The following is a 19892-nucleotide window of genomic DNA, read 5'->3' as shown; positions in this document are numbered from 1 at the left end:
AACTAATGTACGATTATGATAAATTCAAAGAAACATCAATGATTACTATAACACAAAATCATTCTACTTTCCATCTTTCTCTTCATCTTCATCAACATTTAAGTCATCGCCACCATCCACAAGACTACCTATAAAAATGTTATAGTAAGCAACAATTAATATGGAAATGATATAACAAACAACAAATAACAACAAAATGCATACCTTTTTTCCCGCCAGATAACCAATTTTGGGTGCATATGATAGCTTCAATTGTTTTTGGAAGAAGTTTACTACGATGTGGGCCAACAATTCTACCACTAGTAGAAAAGGAAGACTCTGAAGCAACGGTAGAGATGGGAATAGCCAATATGTCTCTTGCAATCACACTCAAAGTAGGATATTTAATAGCATTTAGCTTCCACCAACCTAAAATATCAAAATCATGACTCTTCGGTAAAGTTTTTTCTTCTAAATACAATTTTAGCTCTGTTTTTCCACAAAAAACACTACTAGAAGAATTCCATGAAAAAAAAGCATCTAACGATTCTGTCTCAACACTGGAAGTTGCATTTTGAGTACTAGAAGTGGGGACACTATCATCATTGCTTGTTTGGCTTACACATCTTGAATCATATTGTTGATATATACCCTCACAAATTGTTTTCACATTCAATAGATGAACTTTTGCTTTATCATCTCCATAGATAAGAGGGAAAAAGTACTCTAGGATTTTCATCTTAAACCTAGGATCCAAGATAGTAGCCATAGACATCACCCCATAACTGTCTTCCCAATACTTATCAAATTTTGTAACCATACTTGATGCCATTGTACTAACTTCAATGAACTTGGAGTCATCCCATTTCTTTAAAGCTAACTTTATTTCGCAAATTTTAGGGAAAAAATGTTAGTGGTAGGATATTTTGTTCCCAAAAACAATTCTGTAACACTATAAAAGATCTTCAGTCTGTCGCAAAGTTCATTAGCCAAATCCCAATCACTTTCATTAGGTAAGCTCTTATATTGGGGCTCACGATTTTTTAACCTGGAGAAGACTTTTTTGTATTTCACGGCAGTAGCAAGCATCAAGTATGTAGAATTCCAACGTGTTTTGCAGTCAAGGGCGATTTTTTTCCACAAATAACACCTGATTGTTTTGCATTTTGTTCAAATGTCTCCATTCTTTTTGGTGTTGCTGTCCAAAAAGAAACACTCTCACGAACTTTCTCAATCCCCTTAAAGGAATCCAACCCACTTCTCACAATTAAGTTTAAAATATGCGCCGCACATCGCATATGGAACAACTCTCGACCTAAAATCAACCCATCAGAAGGCATTTTTTCTATCATCAGTTCAATCATGCAATCATTTGTTGAACAATTATCAACAGTTAAAGTTGATAATTTTCTATCTAAATTCCATTCCATCAAACAATCTAACAACACCTCTGATAGCTTCTCTGCAGTGTGAGGACACGACACATATATAAACCTACCAATCAGCAAAATAAATTCAATTTAATAATGAAAACATATTATATTAAGCATATATAGCTATAAATTAGTAATTACCTCAAAAGCCGACTTTGCAATTTCCATGAATCATCAATGAAATGGGACGTCACGGTCATGTATCCTTTTCTTTGGTTGTTGCAAGTCCACATATCGGTAGTTATTGCAATACGACCTTGAATACTCCCCAAGAATTGCATTAGCTTTTCCTTTTCTTCATCGTACAATTTCAAGACGTCACTCCTAGCCGTGTTTCTACAAATAGACTTAAATAATGGTTGAAGCCCTTGACAAAAAACTCTAAAGCCTTCATGTTCAACAATACGGAGTGGGTAGTCATGATGTGCTATCATCCTAGCAAGATCCATTCGTCAATCCTCATAATTAAAACAATGGGTTGCTAATACCGATCCCTCACTTTCGTCTATCTTAGACTTTTTTCCAACTAAACGGCTTTGAAAATCGTCAATTCTTTTTTGATATTTCCCTGCTTTACATGTGTTTTGGTGACCCAACAAACCTTTTGTTCCGGTGTTGCTATTGTAAGTTAACGCCTTTTTGCAATAAATGCAAACTGCCTTTTCGATTTCTTTAATTTTTTTCAATTCGTAATGAGCCCATACTGGGGATCTTAGTTTTCTTTTTTTATCATTTTCTGCAGCCTGATCAGTAGCGTTAGCAGTACCATGAAACGTATTTGAATCATGTGGTTGAGTTTGATCAGCTAAAGACATGATATTTGAATCCTGGAATTGATTTCACAACATCAGAAAACATTCAACAAATTAAACACAACTAACACTAAAACCAACAAACTTCAAGAACATATTATAGGAACACAATAACACTAATAAATTAATTGTATTTGAATGAGAAAAATGAACAGATTACTGGAACATACTAACACATAATTAAACATTAACAAATTAACCACTACTTACACTAACACTAACAAAGTTCAAGAACAAATTACAGGAACACACTAATACTAACAAATTAACTGCATTTAAATTAAAAAGATGATCAGGACCATACTAACACCAACAAATTTCAAGAATTTAAAAGAAAGTAATGTTTATATTCAATGAAATAGATGATCTGGTGAACATATGAATCATATATCGAGCAACTAATTTTAAAATAATAAATTTTCAGAAGATGTTGTGTTCAATCACAAAGAACCGATGTTTCATGTCTACTGAAGTAAATAACAATTGATGAGATGAACTGATAAGACAAGATCAGAAGATGATATACGATGTTATACGAACCTGACTTGAGTGAGACGAGAAATAAATTGCACGCTAAGGACGCGCTGATGAAGGGATCGATGGCTAAGGAGTCGACGGCTAAAGAGTCGGCGACGACTGGTGGGCTTACGACGACCGACGAAGACGTGAAGGTGAAGCACTGAAGTGATGATGAACGATTGAAGGTCCACGGTCGCTTGGAGTCTCGAGAGAACGGGAGGCAGAGTGACGAAGTCTGAACTCAGAAGCGGGAACTGGCCACTCTGAAGGATCGATCAACAAAGAAAAGAAATTGAAGCGTCATTACATGATTTACGTGATTTACCCTAAATGGATTGACAACTACAAAACAGTAAATACAGTAAGTCAAATAGTCAATATCTATGTAAATATGTAATTAATATATATATATATATATATATATATATATATATATATATATATATATATATATATATATATATATATAACATATTAACGGGGACCCCACAGGGTATTCGGGACGGGACTACCCACCCCCGCCCCCGCCCCCGAAATCAAAACGGGGTTAACTTTACCCCCGTCCCCGCCCCCGTCCCCAAATTTTTTAATCAACTAACCCTCATACGGGTTCGGGGCCCCACGGGATCGGGGTCCCACAGGACTTTTTGACATCCCTAATCCTATGTTTCTAGGCTAACTAAATAAACAAGATATAATTTTAAATTGATTTCATTTGTACATCATTCTCCTTGGTTTTTTTCTTTTTTTTGGGTTTTGTTTTGTTTTGTTTTTGTGTGAGATTGAAATGCATCATCCTCACAATAATCAAGATCAGGTACACATGAATTGCAGTTTTTATTTATATAATTAACAAATTCGATACAAAAGGTGTTAGTTTCAACAACAATCAAACAACTATTTCAAGGTACAAATGGAGCCTCCTCCCAATAATCAAGAGCAGGTACATATGATGAATATATAAATTTGTTTTTTTGTTTAAACAATATGAATGTGTTATTATCAATTTCCTTTCAACAGGAACAATCCAACACCGAACAACATGGTGAAGAATCGAATGTTTCCTTAATATGTTAAGTCATTTGAGTTCCAAAGGAATCAATTGACATAAAAATGTTTGAAGCACTACAATGGTGTCTGATGGTGAAGCAAAACAATCGTAACAATGAAATCTTGCTAGTGCTTTTGCTTGTGCTTTTGTATTCACTGAAATGGCACTTGTCGGAATCATTCTCAGTAAAGCCGCTGACAGTTTGGTTGAAAATCAAGAAATCTTGCTAGTGAAAGTATTTCATTTGCGTAAAAAAGCTGGAGCATTGGAAACCCTAAAAGAAATGGAAACCAACATAGTGAGATACAGATGTCTAATCTTGTCCATCTTGCTTATCGTCCTCATAGCTTCCGGGACAATCTTTTTAACCACAGTTGAGACAATGGAGTTTGTCAATGTGCTTTACTGTGTTTGTTCCACCATTACAACTTTAGGATATGGAGATAAGAGTTTTTCAACAGCATATGGATGCGTTTTTGCTATATTTTGGATCTTGATGAGTACCATATGTTTAGCTCAATTGTTATTTGCTTTTGCTGAGTTGTATACTGAAACTAGACAGACGTCATTGGTGAAATGGGTTCTTACAAGAAGAACAACAACTGCTGATCTTGAAGCAGCTGATCTTGATGATGATGGGGTTGTATGTAAAAACAAGATGACCAGAATTCAAGAGCAGACTAATGAAACTACACATAGACAATTTATGGCAAGTGCCGTTTTTTGATATTCAAGGGAAAATAAAGAAAACCAAAGTGCTTACAACTTGACTGCATACTAAAATAAAGGGAATGCTAGTGACTAAATAACCCAAAGAAAACTTAACTAACATACCACTACTTTACTGCCACTAAATAAGGAGACCACTACTCACTAAAATGACCAAGTAAATAAACATGTGGACTAAACAACAAAATAAGAAAATGGATTTGCACACTCATGTGACAAGATGGACTTTAATACTCCCTCTCATCATTCACTTGAGTTAGACCAATGCTTTTACAAAACTTCACCATCTTTACCTGAGACAAATTCTTCGTGAGCACATCTGCAATTTGACCTTCTGTGTCGATCCATTTCATATCTATTTTGCCCTTCAAAACCTTTTCTCGTATGAAATGATAATGAACTTCTATGTGCTTTGTGCGGGCATGGAACACCGGGTTTTCAAATAGTTTTATAGCTGATTGATTGTCGTACATCAGTTGAACTTTGTAGCTCGTTTCTTGATTCATCTCCCCCAAAAGTAAAACTAACCATACACATTCTTGTGCAGCCACTGCAGCAGCCCTATACTCAGCTTCTGTTGTTGACAACGACACAGTTGGTTGCAGTTTACTTAGCCATGTAACTGGGCTTGATCCGTACTTGAACACATATCTGGGGGTTGATCGTCTTCCGTCTAAATATCTAGCGTAATTAGTATCACAAAAACCCATCAGTTTTGGGTTCGACTCCCTCTTAAACAGAACTCCTTTCCCCACACTTCCCTTTACATAACAGAGCACTCTACGAATGACATTAAGGTGAGGTTGTTTGGGATTTTGCATGTAACGACTCAAGACTCCAACAACAAAGGAGATATCAGGGCGAGTGAGAGTCAAGTAAATTAAGCTTCCCACCATTTTCCTGTATGTGGTTGGGTCTTCTACATACTTACCCAAATGAGCGTACACCTTTGTACCAGAATCCATAGGTGTTGGCGCTGGTTTGTTGTTCAGCATACCAAACTTGTGTACAACATCAGTAGCATATTTCTTTTGATGCAACAATATTCCATCGCTAGAATATTCTAGTTCTAGACCAAGGAAACGGGAGAGCCTACCCAGATCTTGTTGGATTAGTGTCTAAGTCCATAACTATTTTGGTATGTACTTGACCCGATGGTGCATGGTCCTTTTGGGTTGCCTTCACCAAAGCAACTTGATAGGATGAATTATGGAGAGAAAGGATTAAATATGATTTATTAATATATTATGAGAATAATATATTAAAGGAGAAATCATATTGTTTAATTAATATCAGTCAAGAATTAATAAGAATTAAATTTGTGACTAAAAGAGATTAATTAAACTTAAGGGACTGGAATTGTAATTATAAGATAATTACAATTTGGGCTATGGATTGCCTTATATTAAGGAGTGGACTAATTCTATGGGGAAACCCATTAGAAATCGTCCAAGGCCTTTAAGGAAAGGAGTCCATGGGTTGCTTAGGGCTTAAGCATCCAAATTAGGGTTTCCTTGTTAGATAACCCTAATAGCCTCACTATATATAGAGACCTTATGCCCCAAAAACGTGGACAAGCTTTCTTCTAGGGTTTCCACACGTTTTGGGCAGCCTCCTTCTCTTCTACTCTTCATCCTCTTGCTCTTGGTGTTTGTGAACCATTAGAGGAGTGACATTTGTGACTCTAAGCTTTCTAAAGTCATTACAAGAAGGAATTGCGATTGTTATTGCTACATAACAATCAAGGTAATATCTTAAACCCATTCTTATGTTAATATGATTAATTGTATGCTAGAATTAGGGTTTATAGTCTTGGATAACTTGCATGTACAATAGAGAAACCTAGATCTAAGCATTAGGGTTTGTGTGAGCACGTAGGATGTTCTTATGACCAAAACCCATCAGTGGTATCAGAGCCTTGATTGGTTTCTCGTGTATTGATGCCTTGTATGTTTGTTCAAGTTGAAAAATTCTATTTTTGTGAATCTGCCTGATGAACTCGGCGAGTCCCATAGTGGACTCGGTGAGTAGGCTCGACTCGGCGAGTCCATTGGGGTACTTGGCGAGTCCAAGCGTCAGAAAGAGCATATATCGGGATTTCTTGCTGTTTATCTTTGAGATACTTGCCTTTGTCATATTAGATCAATATAAATCCGATTTTATGATATATATGAGTATATTCTTGATCTAATTGAAGATATTTATCAATTAATAAAATATTTACTTCCTTATATGATTAAAGTTAATTATTTGTATTAATTGTGTAACTTATTTGGCAAGAAATTGAAATTAGGTCAAATATAGATAATGACAAAATTAATTGTTTAATTTATATTATTTGTTATTTGATCCTTGTGATATGAAAAGTTTCAATTTTTCCCCTTTAGGTTTTATAGTTTAAATTTAAACTCAAAAAGTTTAGTTTTGAAATTTAAATAGTTGAAACCCTAATGTTTTGAAAAGGTTTCAAAACTTGTCCTCAAGTTTTGGAATTTAAATTTTGATTAAAAGTTTAATTTTTATGTATATTTAAATTCTAAACCTAATGTCTTGAAATGTTTCAAAACTTGCCCTCAAGTTTTGGAATTTAAAAGTTGATTAAAAAGGTTTAATTTAGGAATGTTAAATTCTAAAACCCTAATATTGTTTTGAAAAGTTCAAATCACACCCTTATGGTTTTATTAGTTAATTAAGGTGTATAATTAAAAGAGGTTTAATAAATCCATAAAGTTTTGGTTTACAATTTAATTGAATTAAAAGTATAATTGTTAAATTTGACCACCTAGTATTTTAAAAGTGTAAAATACACCCTATACTATATATAACATTAAAAGTCTAACAATATATATATGTATGAGTAAAAGTCAGTCTTACCGTTAGTAGGCCTCATTCACAAAGCTGGTCTATAAGGGGTGTTTAAGGAAATTGCCTATAAAATGGCGATTGAATGGGTATCCACTCTTACCCACCGCACTCTTGACTAGTGGAGGGTCGTTAGCCGAACGGGTAGGATAGGACAAAACCTTCCATTATAAGTAAATGAAGTACGAAAGTAACTAAATGTTTTACAAATTCCCAATCTTAGTTACTTTAGGCAAAAGTGAATTGATGCAATTCCATGAAATTACACTTTGTGCCCTTGCGAAGACGTTAGTGGAGCGTGTGTGGTTTATCGGCACACTAAATGGTTCTAAGCAAAGGTAGCAAAGGGTGACTCAATGTTTGTCATAGTTCGGTGGAGCGTGTGTGGTTTACCGGCACATCGAATAGGTGACTGTAACATGTGAGGGCACCATGTAAGTTTGCATGGTTATTCACACCCGCTTTGTGATCCTCGGCACGCCAGTCACAAACAAGAGGGGCATATCGAGATTTAAACATGCCATTGAAATGTTCAATGAATCTCAAAGGATCTAGGAGTTTTCATAGATTTAAAACTCAAATTTGTTTTTCGTTTTTCGTGGTGGAAATTAGTGAATCGTCATTCACTTACCTTCAAATATTCTGCAACTAGATTATGGCATCCCTTTTCTAGGTTGTAGCGTATTGTGTTGGGTCCTAGCCTTAATATCTCATTTGGGTGATTTATTAAGGACTCAATCAATCAACTAACTTGAATTTGTTTTCTCCCGTTTTATAGATGTCAAAGTATGACAACTATGGTCTTCCTAAATCCCGTGGAACAAGCATTCCGCATGAAGATGATATTCCACGATTCGATCGAGGAACAAGAGATCATACTTCTCTTCCTCCACCTCCTCCAATTATTCTCCCTAACCCACAAGTTCGAAGGCATGAAAAGTTCAAGCTCACTCAAGCCCTTTTGGCAAGCAAACATAAAGAAGGAAAGTCAGTGCGTGCACACGTCCTAGAGATGAAGTCACACATTGATAGGTTAAGAATGTTGGGATCCGTTGTCTGTGAGGAGATGGCTGTTGATTGGGTTCTTCAGTCACTTCCTAACTCATATAGTGAGTTCGTAAGAGAGTACTATATGATGAACTGCGACGTGACCCTTATAGATCTCACCTATATGCTTATTGCCGCTGAATCAACAATGGCTTGGCGCAATAGAAAAGCAAAGTTGATTGGTGAATCTGCCTTCAAGACCTCTATGGATATAGACAATGGAAACGAAAGACATGCTATGATCGAAAAGTTTGATCATAAGAGATAGGCAATGTCTGAAGTAGTTCCATGTCCTGTTCCAAAAGAGTCAATTTGCTTTTATTGCCAAGAGAAGGGGCATTGGAGACGAAGCTGTCCTATTTACCTAAGAGATCTAAGAGATGGGAGAGTCAAAACGTATGGCTCTGCTTTAGGTAAAATCCGTTGACTAACTCTTTTAAGCTTCTATTCTAGATTCTTAATACATAATGTGATAAGATTACAATTGATGTTTTGTAGGATCGAAGAAAAGAAAGGAAGCTTAAGGGAAGAAGTGAACAGAATCTAACCGTGAAGGAATGGATTTCGATCGCATTACTTGAAGATTAGATTCTTGAGCTACTACTTAGAGTTAGAATTAGATTGCCAAGAAAGATGTATTAGCATAGTTTTTCAAAGAATTGCATTGTAAGGACAAATTTTTTCCGCAATAAAATAAATTTTGATTTTATATCCTTGCAATGGCGTGTGTGAAAAATTGATGTTAGGATGTTTCTATTATTAGCAATAATGGATTTGATTCTTAATTATGGAAATGTCGAAAATTTACCAAATAAGGAGAGTTTCTCATCGCCCAAGTTTCAATTGGACAGAAACTTGGAATCATGCAACATGGTTGCACGATGAATGAGAAATTTCATATTTGGAAATTGGACTAATTCATTGACAAAGTGTCAAGTGAAGGACTAGGAGATCGAGTACACAAAGTTGCGTGTTGATCAAGTCCACCATAAGAGTAACAAAGATATTCGTCATGATTTACAAAAGGTTTAGTAAATATGATTATACTTATAAGATTAAGTGTAATTCTGAATTGATTGAAAAAGTTTAAATCAATAGCAGAACGAATAAGAAGAATCAAGTAGGCAGAAAGATAAAAGTTTCTCCATTCTAAGAAGAAGGGAGAGTACCTTTTATGCTTTATGATAGGTCTTAATGATTAAGAACCATATCTCAATTGATCCTCTAAGTGAGTCTTAGTACAATTGTATGTCTGAGAAGAGGAATCAAGTATTGAAGAAATGGTTAAATCAAGAAGTCAATCACACTTTGTTCCAAAACAAGTCTTAGAGTTAAGATTGTGACATTAAGTGACAAGTCTTAGAAAGGTTTATAACATTCATCAAATGTGGGAAGTTGTGATGTCTAGGATAAGACAAAGACCAACTAGGACCAATTTATGAAGTGTTTTGATAAAAACTACACTAACTCTTGAATATTTGTTTGTCAAGAAATGTTTATTGACAAGAGAATCTTATATGTCAAGGAGTCAGTGGGAGTCTTAATGGTCTTGAAAGGTTTCAAGAACAAATCAAAATAAACCTTATCGATCATCACTAGCACACGAGTTGAGGTTTACAACCTATCGTGTTGACACTATTTTGTTTCTGTGCCGTTCCAATTAAGTTAATTATGCATGTGAGTTCTATGAGTACTCACTTGAATGCATAAAAGGCAAGGACCTTGATCAATGAAAAGTACATTGATAGGAAAAGGTGAGCTGCTTAACTACTTGGAAGACATGGTGGGCAGCTGTGTTACCATAAGGCAAGAAATCAAGATTAAGAAAGTTCGGTCCATATGAGTTTGAATTTGTCGTAAACTTTGGTTTTGAAAAATTCACATGGATAGGAACACATACACCATTAAAATCTAAGTTTCATAAGATTCCCTCCTTCATGAAAATGACTGTGAGGAAATGCTTTCACTAAGAGAGATTTTAAAAAGGATAGTGATTGTGAAAATTGTATTCTCGAACTCGATTATGGTTACGGTATCCCTTTCCATGATTCGAATTGTGAGGTCTGAATCGTTTAGACACACATATGAGCTATCTAAGGCAAAGGTGTATAAGCTTAGATAAAGGATTATCAAAGCATTAGGTATTAGAAACATGAACTTAAGAAATTCAATAAGTATTGTTTTTCTGGAAGTTAAGCTGGTTTTTGAATACATGTCAAAGCTAGTGGGAGCATAAGTGTTATGTTTATAATAATCATCATGATAGTGGGAGCATAAATGTTATGATTGTATGATTATTATGGAAAGTATTGCAAGTTAGCAATATTAATTATAGAAAAACAAGGTTATACCTTGCAAAGTCGTAAGAGTTGAAAAGTTGTTTTGCTATAATTAAGGGAGAGGATATTATGCTTCATTTCAAATCTAAAGGCTTAGGTTGTGGAATGTTAATAATTTAGTCAAGGAAACATAGTGTGTTCTCAAATTTCAATTATGATTACGGCATTCCTCTTCATAGTTCGAATATTGAGAACGTAGCACATAAAAAATTATGGCAGAAGATTGATAAAGTATCAAATCCTTATGTAAGACATTATGCATCGTGTCCCATACGCTTCGGGTATAGGATCGATTGCAAAAGCTATAATATTTGACCATTCTAAAATTTTCCAAATGTCTAGCGCATTTAGAGGGAAAAAGGAAAAGAATCGATTTTGACTAAGATAATTAAACAACTATCAAAGGACAATCCAAAGTTCGCCTAGGATTGGTCGCTTGTGAGTAGTTGGAAGTATAGTATTGGATGGACCATATCGACATTATTATGAATAGAAAAGGTTCTATTAATAATGAATTGTCATATGGTAAGTATGGAAAGTTTTCCATATTGGGAATTGAATATTGAAAAACTATGTCTAGATTAGAAACTTTTATGCAAAAGGATGTTCAAAGGAATGTACTTTGAGTGAGAGACATCATATCTAAGGAATTGTATTGTAACAATCTCCGATAGAGGACTTTGTAATTTCATTAGCAATAGTCATTGTGACTTTAGTGCAATGACATTACAAAAGGATCATTGCATAAAATGTTAGAATCTAGCATATTCCATAAGTGGCAAGAATTTGATATTCTTTCACTTGTGAAAAGGATTAGGAGTTGTGAAATGAGTATGATTGGAAATGTGTTCATTTGATCTATTTCACAAATTAAGAACCATAGGTAAACATTGTGTGCATGCTAGGAGCATGGGACAAGTGTAGTAATAATTCAAGTAAGAATTTGATTACCCGAAACAACAAATAATGAGTAATCGATATGGTGATAAATAAAAGGTGTTTTATTTATGCTCAAAGGCTTGAGGCCATATGGGATTAGTATTATTCTTGTGTTTCACTTTGCATGTTTTGACTTCCTGAATAATTTAATTGGTTAAGAACAGTCAAATTATTCGAACGGGCCACAGTCGTTCATATGTTGGAAGTAGGTATGAATAAAGACTGTCGTGAATTGGTGTGTGGATTGTCTAAAGAGAATTAGACATAAGCAAATGTTTGCTGCAACGTTTATGAGTGCTTATGAATGTGATTTGAGCATTGGATTAAACCCACGCTCACTTGGATCACTCCATGAATTGTATCACGAGTGATTGGTGAGACGATAACATCTTATATTCTTGAAACCAAGATGTGTGAGTTGTATCTTGCAAATCGGTTGCACATTGATAATATGTAAACACACCAGTAACTTGGTGTTATAAAACATATTGTTGTGTGTGATTCGGTGAGTAAGTGCAAGCGAGCATTGAATCAAAGTTTATCCGTTCCTTTTATCCAAAGTAGGATCAAAGCGATATCTTTGGGCCCCTCGATGATTTAATGATGACAAACGTAAATGCTCGGCCGGGCTAGGGCTAATTTGATTTGTTCAATTAGTCAGTCGTCATAAATCAGAAGTCGAGAAATAGTACAGAGAGAATGATTAGAAATCATGTCTTACGATATCTAGAATGGAGGAATATATGATCCCTTATCTAAAGGACACGCGTATCTGATAGGATCATAGTTGACAGCGACTTTGGAAACTATGATTGCAGATCAGGATCTGAAGTCATACGCAGAATAGTTATTAGACTTATCCAAATGGGAGACTGTTGGATTAGTGTCTAAGTCCATAACTATTTTGGTATGTACTTGACCCGATGGTGCATGGTCCTTTTGGGTTGCCTTCACCAAAGCAACTTGATAGGATGAATTATGGAGAGAAAGGATTAAATATGATTTATTAATATATTATGAGAATAATATATTAAAGGAGAAATCATATTGTTTCATTAATATTAGTCAAGAATCAATAAGAATTAAATTTGTGACTAAAAGAGATTAATTAAACTTAAGGGACTGGAATTGTAATTATAAGATAATTGCAATTTGGGCTATGGATTGCCTTATATTAAGGAGTGGACGAATTCTATGGGGAAACCCATTAGAAATTGTCCAAGGCCTTTAAGGAAAGGAGTCCATGGGTTGCTTAGGGCTTAAGCATCCAAATTAGGGTTTCCTTGTTAGATAACCCTAATAGCCTCACTATATATAGAGCCCTTATGCCCCAAAAACTTGGACAAGCTTTCTTTTAGGGTTTCCAAACGTTTTGGGCAGCCTCTTTCTCTTCTACTCTTCATCCTCTTGCTCTTGGTGTTTGTGAACCATTAGAGAAGTGACATTTGTGACTCTAAGCTTTCTAAAGTCATTACAAGAAGGAATTGTGATTGTTATTGCTACATAACAATCAAGGTAATATCTTAAACCCATTCTTATGTTAATATGATTACTTGTATGCTAGAATTAGGGTTTATAGTCTTGGATAACTTGCATGTACAATAGAGAAACCTAGATCCAAGCATTAGGGTTTGTATGAGCACATAGGATGTTCTTATGACCAAAACCCATCAGATCTTTCATCCGAAAACGAATACCTAGGTTACTCTTTAGTTGAGTAATTTCCTCCGGCACATCACCTGTAATAATTAGATCGTCCACGTACACTAGAACCACCACAACTTTATCACTGATATGTTTCACAAACAGACTTGCATCTGCATTCGTTATCTTAAACCCATTTAGCTCTAAAAATTCAGCTATTTTCCCGAACCAGGCCCTTGGGGACTGTTTTAGACCATAGATAGCTTTCTTTAGCTTGCACACATAATCCGGGTACACTTCACTTTCGAACCCCTTAGGTTGCTCCCTATGGATGACGTGATCCAAGTCCCCTTATAGAAATGCATTGTTAACGTCCATTTGCCAAAGATCCCAATGCTTACTTGATGAAATCGCAAGTAGAACCCGAATTGTAGTTAGCTTTGCCACCGGACTAAACGTATCTTCATAGTTGATTTTGTGTTCTTGAGAGAACCCACGTGCCACGAGCCTTTCCTTCAACCTTTTAACAGAACCATCGACTCACTGTTTTAAATTATAAACCCACTTATAAGTTACCGACTTCACCTTATCAGGTTTTGGGACAAGAACCCACGTCTCATTCCTGGTCAAAGCATCCATCTCCTCCTTCATGGCTACCCACCATTCGTCTTTTATACTTGCTTCTTCAAAACAGCTTGGTTCTTTCCAAAGATCTTCTACAATGACTACATTAGCATATTTTGGGTTAGGCCTGCGTTCTCTTTGGTACCTCCTTAGTTCATGATTCAGATCCACTTCTGGCTCTATGGTTGGTTGCTCTAAGACTTCACTTTCTTTATCCATCGGTTCTTGACTTTCAAATTCAAGATTTACTTGAGATGCTTCGAGGCTAGACTTGAGTTACTGAGTTTCAGGTAGAATTTCATTGTTTGAGGACCACCAAGATGAATTCTCATCAAATATCATGTTTCTAGACACATACACCTTCCCAGTGCCAGGATTGCAACAACGCCACCCTTTCCTTTGCGTGTTATAACCTACGAAAACACAACGAATAGCCTTCTTTTCCATTTTATGGCGAAGATGACTTAGTACAAACATGTAACAGACACAGCCAAACACATGAAAGTAACTTACACTTGGTTTAGTTCCGGTCATCTTCTCATATGGTGACATATACTTGAGACTTTGAGATGGTACCCGGTTGACAATGTAAGCAGCTGTATACATAGTTTCTACCTAGAATCAACGAGGCGTATTCTTGTCATGCATTGAACTTCCAGCTATTAGTGTATGTTTTATAGTCTTGTGTTTGTATTCTTATTTGGCCCTTTTGTATTTGGCCCATTTTTGATGTAATCGTGTATACATACATATATATATATATATATATATATATCTCAATCAATGAAAGGTGATTTTAATGAGAAATACCAAGATTTCATGGTATCAGAGCGTATCAAACTTTCCTGAAATCTCTCTAAATCTAGGCGTCGCCTTCTGTTCTGTCGACTGCCTCCTTTGATTCTTCTTCTATTCTGTTCTATTTCTTCACCAGCCACCTTGGCAAGGTGCCTGTTTTTGCGTTCCGAAACGCCATTTTGTTGGGGCATATTCAAACAAGTAAACTGTCTTTTAACTCGCTTTTGCTTGAGATATTCTCCAAAATCAGCCGACGTGTACTCACCACCATTGTCGGATCTCAAGCACTTGACATGATTTCCGGTGGCTATTTCTGCTTCAGTCTCTAATTCTTTGAATTTTGAGAATACCTCAGACTTCTCCTTAATAAAGTAGAGCCATAAAAATCGTGAAAAATCATCAATAAACGTCACCATGTATTTCATACCTGACATTGATGATTGCTTGATTGGGCCAAACACATTTGAGTGTATAAGTTCCAATGGGGCCTTGGAACAATAATTCGACTTTTCAAAAGGTAATTGTTTACCTTTTCCAAATTGACATCCAGAACATACAGAGACATTATTCACGTCAATTTTTGGTAGCCCAATAACCCAATTCTTATCCACCATAAGGCCCAATTTGTCAAACCCTATGTGACCCATCCTTTGGTGTCAAAGATCAGCCGTCTGCTTTCCTTTAGTTCTTTCAACATAGGGGGATTCTGCATTGAGCACGTACACAGTTTCAGTCTTTTGACCTTGAAGAATTGGTACCGATGAAGTTTCAAATTCTTTGAAGACTCTCATGTCTTTAGGGCCAAATAACACATAAAGACCATCATACGCCATTTGAGGAACATAAATCAAGTTCTTTTTCATTCTCGGAACATGATAGACGTCTTTTAATACCAACTCGCATTTGCTTCTATCCGAAGGAAATACAACATCACCCATATTCGCTATTGAATGCTTCGAGTTATCAGCAATGGTGACCACCCGACTTCCACTATACTTTATAGGATTTTGAAGTCGATTCTTGTCACCGGTGAGATGGTTGGAGCACCCGGAATCAACGATCCAATCATCTAACTTATTTTTATGTTATTCGGTTGTTACTGCACACACCATCACCTCTTCTTTTTGATCTACTAGGGCTTCAAAGTCCCTGTAACGACCCAAAAATCCATACCAATTTTTTTTTTAATTTAATAAACTAGCCACAAGTGTTAATTGTTCATACAAAACATATCACATCAGAGTATCATGCCCAAAACATTATATTGTTTTATCAGAGTAAATCATCCCAGGCTGAATAAAATAATGGTGTGTGCCATGCAATCACCCCGCACTCTTCCCTCCGCTACTGGAAGTAACTGAAATCGAAACTGAAAACCCTAATCACGAAGCTTAGTGAGTTTCCCCCAACCTACCACATACCATACACATAACCACATACTGCAAGTACTGGGCCCCGCTCGTCTCCAGGCCCCGCCTGATTATGAGCCCCGCTCGGTGTACATATCTGTATCTCTCAGGCCCTGCCTATCTATGGGCCCCGCCCGCCTTTATGCCCCACCTACTAACATATACCAACATATAACATATAGCATAACACATAAGCTATAACTACTCTACTACATTCCTGTGCTAAGGCCTCGCCTGTCTTAGGCCTCGCCCCTGTCCCGCTATATATGAGTGTTGGAACCCCGTCCATACTCCTAATGATAGTGAGATACGAGCCCCCGCCCACACTCACTATTCTCCTATCTCGGGCCTCGTCCCTGCCATACTGCTACTGAGATACATAACTCCATCCGTACTCTGCTAGTGATGAGATACGGGACCTCGCCCATACTCACCTCCCTACCAGGCACATACAAGTATCACACAGACAACAAGTATACTCTATCATACAAACATTCCTTGGGCATCTGCCCGACCTTGGACCTTGGTTCGAAATATCATACTAGCATACAATGCCTAGGGCTAACCCCCGGGTCTTCCTACTCATAACTTCATGGGCCGACATTGTGGCCGTAGACCCATCCACACAAAGGGAAACTCACCTTGCACTGTTGTTGTCCTTCTTAAATCCCTCGACTGCTATCTGACAAATCCCTGGCCCGCTGATCCTTCGACTCTCCGAGCTATCCATACCACAATACACTTAGTCAAATCCAATAATCCATCATAGGGTAGAATGACCATTCTACCCCTAGTCCAACCTAGTCCATAACTAAGGCCCAACACTAAACAAACTCCCCAAGTCCATTAGTGGCCCACTAATGGCCCAATTTGCTACATTGGGCCTAATCCCTTTACTGGGCCTTATCCTAAGCCCAAACATATCCTCGACCCAAAATAACCTAACTTCTGCTGACCCACTAAGGCCCAAAGTCCCAAGCACAACCCACACCGAGGCCCAAAATCACCATAAGCCCACTCTGATGAGTATGCTGGGCGTACTCCCATGTACGCTAAGCGTACATGCCAAGTGGCGAGTACGTTGGGCGTACCTGCACGTATGCTCGACGTAGTTCCCTCTATTAAGACACTTTTCCATTAAGTGCTAATTACTCCATTTCAGAAGCTACAATCACAGATCCTGGTCCATTTCCACGTCTTAATCCATAAAGTCACTAACTTGGTGACTTGCAATCCACTAAACAAACCTAAACTCAAAATGTGGCAACAAACTTCCATAACAAAGGCTAGATCTCATACAATAACTCATAGGGACCATTAAAATCGAGACTTTACTGCTCATGGGACATTTTTAGCTCTAAAGGTGGAAATCCCAAGCTTGGAGACGAAGTTATACCATAAAGGTCCAATCTTTGGACCTAGAAAGATCCCAAAACTTCCTACATCTAGATATAAGCTTCTATAAGGATAGTTAGAAGCTTTATACCTTCTGGGGCTTGCAAATGGGCTAGAGAACTTGGATCCAAAATCTCTTCCTCAATCTATGGGACTTCAAGACGATCAATCCACCCCAAGAACACTCAGATGCACTCAAAATGACCTTACAAGCTTCAAGAACACTCAAGAGGATTAGGGTTTCTGTGGGAGTTGTCCAGGGGTGAAACGGATGCTGAGTCTTGGGGCATAATGTTCCTTATATTGTGGAAAACCCTAAAAATAGGGTCTTTGGACACTGGACGTACGCTGGGCGTACATCCTGTATGCTGGGAGTACGCCCCCGCGCCCCCGCGACTAAGCGACCCACTATGCTGGGCATACCACGCGTCTCATTTTGCATGCATGGCTCTTTTTGCCAGCTTTTCCCATTAAGGGATCATTTATGTCAATATCTTCAAATTGCCCTAACTCCTTCATTCTAAGTCCGTTTTCGACGAACTTTATATCCACGGAAAGGTGACGAGAAGCCCTATGCTTCTAGCAGCATATCTCAGCCCCAAAACCTTCTGTAAATAATTCCAATCCCATAAATGACCAAAACTCCCCTAGCTTTGGTTTCTGAAATCCACGAACGGATACTTTTAGAACAGGGCGTTACAACTCTTCCCCACTTAAACTAGACTTCATCCTTGAAGTCTGCTATGGCCCACTATTCTATACCCTGCTCGCCACATCCCTACCTGATGCATACGTCACCTGTTGGGTTCGATCCCTGAAGGACCACTTCCATTAACCTTCCATCCGGTCATTCCGACAAAATTAATCCCGAGTACATGGCTCTTACTCATCTGACGATCCTTTTGGTACTCCCCGAGTACCCATGCTGAACATCCTAGGGGCTCGCCCCCTTTCCTTGTGCGTCTACTGGCCTTCTCAAGGCAACTTCCTCTACCTCTGTGAAGGACTTACCCTTCCCGATATCCATTATTCCAGCCACTTCCAGTGCTGGTCACTATTGCTGATACATATTGAATGCTTTTTCCTCTCATATACTCCGATGCTGAAAACCCATCCCAGTAAATGGATCTGATAATCCTTCGAGTAAAAGGTTCATCCCCGCAACGGTTAGACTCATACGAGAGCTGCGCAACAGGGTCAAACCATTCCCTCTGAGATTATTTAACCCTGCTGTGAGAGGCGTAGCATCCTCGATCAGCTAGCTATCCCACAACAACTTCTCTTATCATTATTGCCCCTTTCAGTCGATTCTGTTGTCCCTTATCTGCCTTCCGGATGAACCGAGACCACCCTGGTCCCAACAAGTCCTGGGATCCTCGATCCTCTATCCTGATCCTACGGTCTCTACCAGGTCCCACCTGTACTACTATAATCATACGGGCCTCGCCCATGGGTCTCACCCGACTATATCCTAGAGCGGTCTCTCCCTCTAGTCTCACCTGTACTGCTACTAACATACGGGCCTCACCCACGGGTCCCACCTAACTGTATCTTGGAGCGGCCTCTCCCAAGGTCTCACCTATGTAGGCCAACTCCATACTAACCTAAACAAACTACCCTTTCCTGATCCCTACCTTGCTAACTAGGAGATACGCGCCCCTGCCCACACTCCTTTAGCTAAACTGCTAATGAATGCTACGGCTACACCCGCAGACTTACAACACTCTATCACTATCTGCTATTCTGAGGGCATCTTGACTCACCCGAGTCCTGCTAGTGATCCTCCAACCTGATTTCGAAAGCCATCCCTCAGTCATCAAATGCTACAACTACCTTGTAGTCTTACATCCTTGCTATAATCGTGTTCTGTCGAGAAATTCTTCAGCTTGTTTTCCCAAACCAATTTTATACTAATCCTAAATACATGAATCCGATGTTGGGAAGTTTTCCAAACTCCCAACTCCTGTACTCCTAAACCCACTCAACCATTCAGGCTGCTTTCCCTTCCTACTCGAAGATTACTAACCCTTTCTAAATTTAGCATGCTACCGACCCTGACTACTTGAAGGGTTCTCCCCCACTTTGATCCGGCTAATCTCTCACAACTCACAGCTTGAATAGGATTCCCCATCCTTCCTATCTTCTAAAGGGTTGATCTGTTGACAACCAGCGTTTACTTCCTCCGGCGCTCCGATAGCTCTTTACCAGACCTGAACCAATCTTGCCAACTAATTGGGCACCTTTCAATCCCCAATTGCATTTGCTACAGTGATTGCATCCTGAGAACCTGCGCTTAAGGTAAACATCTACGA

The 19892-nt window shown here is 37.9% G+C and overlaps 2 protein-coding genes across 2 annotated transcripts in view; one reads left to right on the top strand and one right to left on the bottom strand.

The window, feature by feature from the left end:
• Window positions 1–63: 63 nt before the first annotated feature.
• Window positions 64–811, bottom strand: LOC145059496 (zinc finger BED domain-containing protein DAYSLEEPER-like). Its single transcript, XM_079007343.1, has 2 exons — window positions 205–811; window positions 64–128 (listed from the first exon to the last, which is right to left on the bottom strand). Exons 1-2 carry the CDS (start codon window positions 809–811, stop codon window positions 64–66), a joined length of 672 nt encoding a protein of 223 aa, XP_078863469.1.
• Window positions 812–3656: 2845 nt separating this feature from the next.
• LOC145059495 (two-pore potassium channel 1-like) overlaps window positions 3657–19892 on the top strand; it is a 30074-nt gene continuing 13838 nt past the window's right edge. Inside the window, exons 1-3 of the mRNA XM_079007342.1 lie at window positions 3657–3686; window positions 3764–3802; window positions 3913–4437. Coding sequence (XP_078863468.1) covers window positions 3657–3686; window positions 3764–3802; window positions 3913–4437 — 594 coding nt within the window. The remainder of the gene's footprint in view (window positions 3687–3763; window positions 3803–3912; window positions 4438–19892) is intronic.

This window comes from Lactuca serriola, chromosome 6 (genome assembly GCF_051521515.1).
Source record: "Lactuca serriola cultivar US96UC23 chromosome 6, Lser_US96UC23_V15, whole genome shotgun sequence".
NCBI lineage: Eukaryota > Viridiplantae > Streptophyta > Magnoliopsida > Asterales > Asteraceae > Lactuca > Lactuca serriola.
Note: the sequence above shows the minus strand (reverse complement) of the source record. Positions and strands in the feature narration are given on the sequence as shown.